Genomic DNA, 2,319 nt, shown 5'->3' on the forward strand with positions numbered 1-2,319 from the left:
CACTTCCGTTAAAGCTCCACGAGAGGTTTTCCGAAGCTTTTGCCAGTTTAACGGATACGCCTTGTAAAAGTTTTGTAATTACTTTTTTGATGTACTCCTAAATCGAGTTTCAGTGGTTCGAACACGTACATATGCCATCCTTTGAAGAATTGCAAAACAAAATTTATTTGAGTGAAAAATGTAACATTTCACTGTTTCCCTGTTTTGGAGTCCGGAACTGGGAACGTAACTCAAAAAGCATCTGATTACAAAAAAAGGTTATAACGTTTTGATTTGGATCACATTGAAAGGAAGCTTTACTTTCCCTTTCATTTTACCAAAAAGTCATAAAAATATGTTAAACTTCGTAAGACAATCTTATATAACTAACTAATTTTGCGAAAGTTATGTGTAAAAAAAAAAATATTATAAATTTTATCATAAGTAGGTATTTAGTCTTGTCATATACTACATACTATCTCAAATCCGTAATGTTTCCTAGTAAATTTCAAATACAGAAATTTTCTTATTCCACGTGTTTTTGGATCTGCCTTCTTTTATAGAAATAAATAGTAACGCTGCTACATATTTGCATTTGATTTGAATGATCGCTGCCAAATACGCGCAGCTGAACCAAACAATACTTGTTCTCTATATACATATATGTAATAATGGATATTAATTGGACAAAAACCGAAACCGAAATATTAATCTCAATTTTGGAGCGCCACCCTGTGATTTTTAATGAAAAAGCCTATGAAGAAATCGCCCTACAACTTGTAGATGTGAAACCAGATGTTACAAAATACTTGGTCAAAAGAAAAATTAAAACATTGCGGTCGCAACTTTGGGCAGAATTGCGTAGAATTCAAAGACACAACAGAATGGGTGGCAACGAAGCGTACAAACCGAAGCTATGGTGTTACAAACAACTACAAGTTTTATTCCAATGGGATATTGATGAAGATGATGTGGAAGAGATTGAAGAAGAGAGCAATAAGAAAAAAGTGAGTAAAATCAAAAATACAAATGTAGAATTTACAAAAACTTGATTTGTTGGAGCATGTGTTTCTCTCTAATCAAGGAGAATAGTTAGTTTCAGAAGTACAAAATCCAAGTATTCAAATCCCAATATATGTCTAGAGCAAATATAAAGTTGAATCATGCCGGCATGATATAGGACTTATTACGCATTTTAGAATTTTTTTATGAATATTACAAATACCAATAGTATTTATTCACTCATAACTTTCGCAAATTAGTTTTGTTAACAAGGGTATGGCAAGTGAAAGGATCAACGGGAAAAGCAATCTACTTGTAATATACAATAAACAAAAACAGCGGTGAAAATCTCGAAAGGTCCAACTGCAAAAATTTATTTATCTATTTATTTATTTTTTTTTGAGTATTCTTGTTATTCAAGTTATTCATTCACCTAACATCCATGTTGTGCCTAACTTTAAAAAAAGCCTGAAAAGCAGTGTATCGCATATCCACTCAAACATTAATGCTTATCATAGATTTACGACACTCACATATTGACAAGATTTGCACACTTATTTTATTATCTTTTAATTTTAATTATTTCTTTATAAAAATATAGTTTGTTCTTTAACAAAAACCGTATTAAACCAAGTTTCAAAATTGGTGCAACATTAAAAAAAATCTACAAACTTTCGTAAAAATTTCGAGCTTTTTAATTAGATTTCTTAGAAATATTTTCAGTACTTATGTACATTAAATTTTAAAGGGCAATTTTGGCTAAGATAGTAAAGTCTTTCATAAGTTAAATACAAGACAGATGGCAAGATAGTTCAAAAGAAATTTTGTTATTCTAGCAAAACAAAGCCATTTTAAGAGAATGCACTTGTGCTCGTATACATAGCATTTAGCTCGCTTCGCACCAACAGTCGCATTAGCCGAGTGAGCGTGCCATTCGAGATGTCCGCGTTCGAGTTCTCGGGCAGCGGAACTTTTCTTTGATATTAATTTATATTGCTTTTTTTAATTTAGATACATCTTTATTCTTTTTTAATTTAATTTCCTTTCAATTTTTCATATTTCATTGTTTTAAAATGAAACTTATATTTCTCTATTTTATTTAATTTTTAGGAACTTTTTTTCTTTTTTGGCTTAATTTTCTTCTAATTTTTAAATTTTATTGTTTTAAAAAGAAAAAAAAGTTAATTTCATTTAAGTTTTAGAATTTTATTTTATTTGTTTCATTTTTATTTAATTTGCTTTCCGTTTGGTCATTTAAAAAAAAAATATTACTAAAAGGTGAACATCATAACACTAGGACATCCTCGTTAGCCAAATTTAAAAGTATGAAACTAAAGG

At 29.6% G+C, this 2,319-nt stretch overlaps 2 protein-coding genes across 2 annotated transcripts in view; both read left to right on the forward strand.

The window, feature by feature from the left end:
* The window catches only part of LOC118746693, a 101,246-nt gene that overhangs the window by 8,657 nt on the left and 90,270 nt on the right, over positions 1-2,319 (forward strand). The window lies entirely within an intron of this gene.
* The window catches only part of LOC118747185, a 4,866-nt gene continuing 3,410 nt past the window's right edge, over positions 864-2,319 (forward strand). Inside the window, exon 1 of the mRNA XM_036481175.1 lies at positions 864-986. Within this exon, the coding sequence (XP_036337068.1) occupies positions 864-986 (123 nt within the window). The remainder of the gene's footprint in view (positions 987-2,319) is intronic.

Source organism: Rhagoletis pomonella, unplaced genomic scaffold, assembly GCF_013731165.1.
Source record: "Rhagoletis pomonella isolate Grant_MI unplaced genomic scaffold, Rhpom_1.0 Rhpom_scaffold_00011, whole genome shotgun sequence".
Taxonomy (NCBI): Eukaryota; Metazoa; Arthropoda; class Insecta; order Diptera; family Tephritidae; genus Rhagoletis; species Rhagoletis pomonella.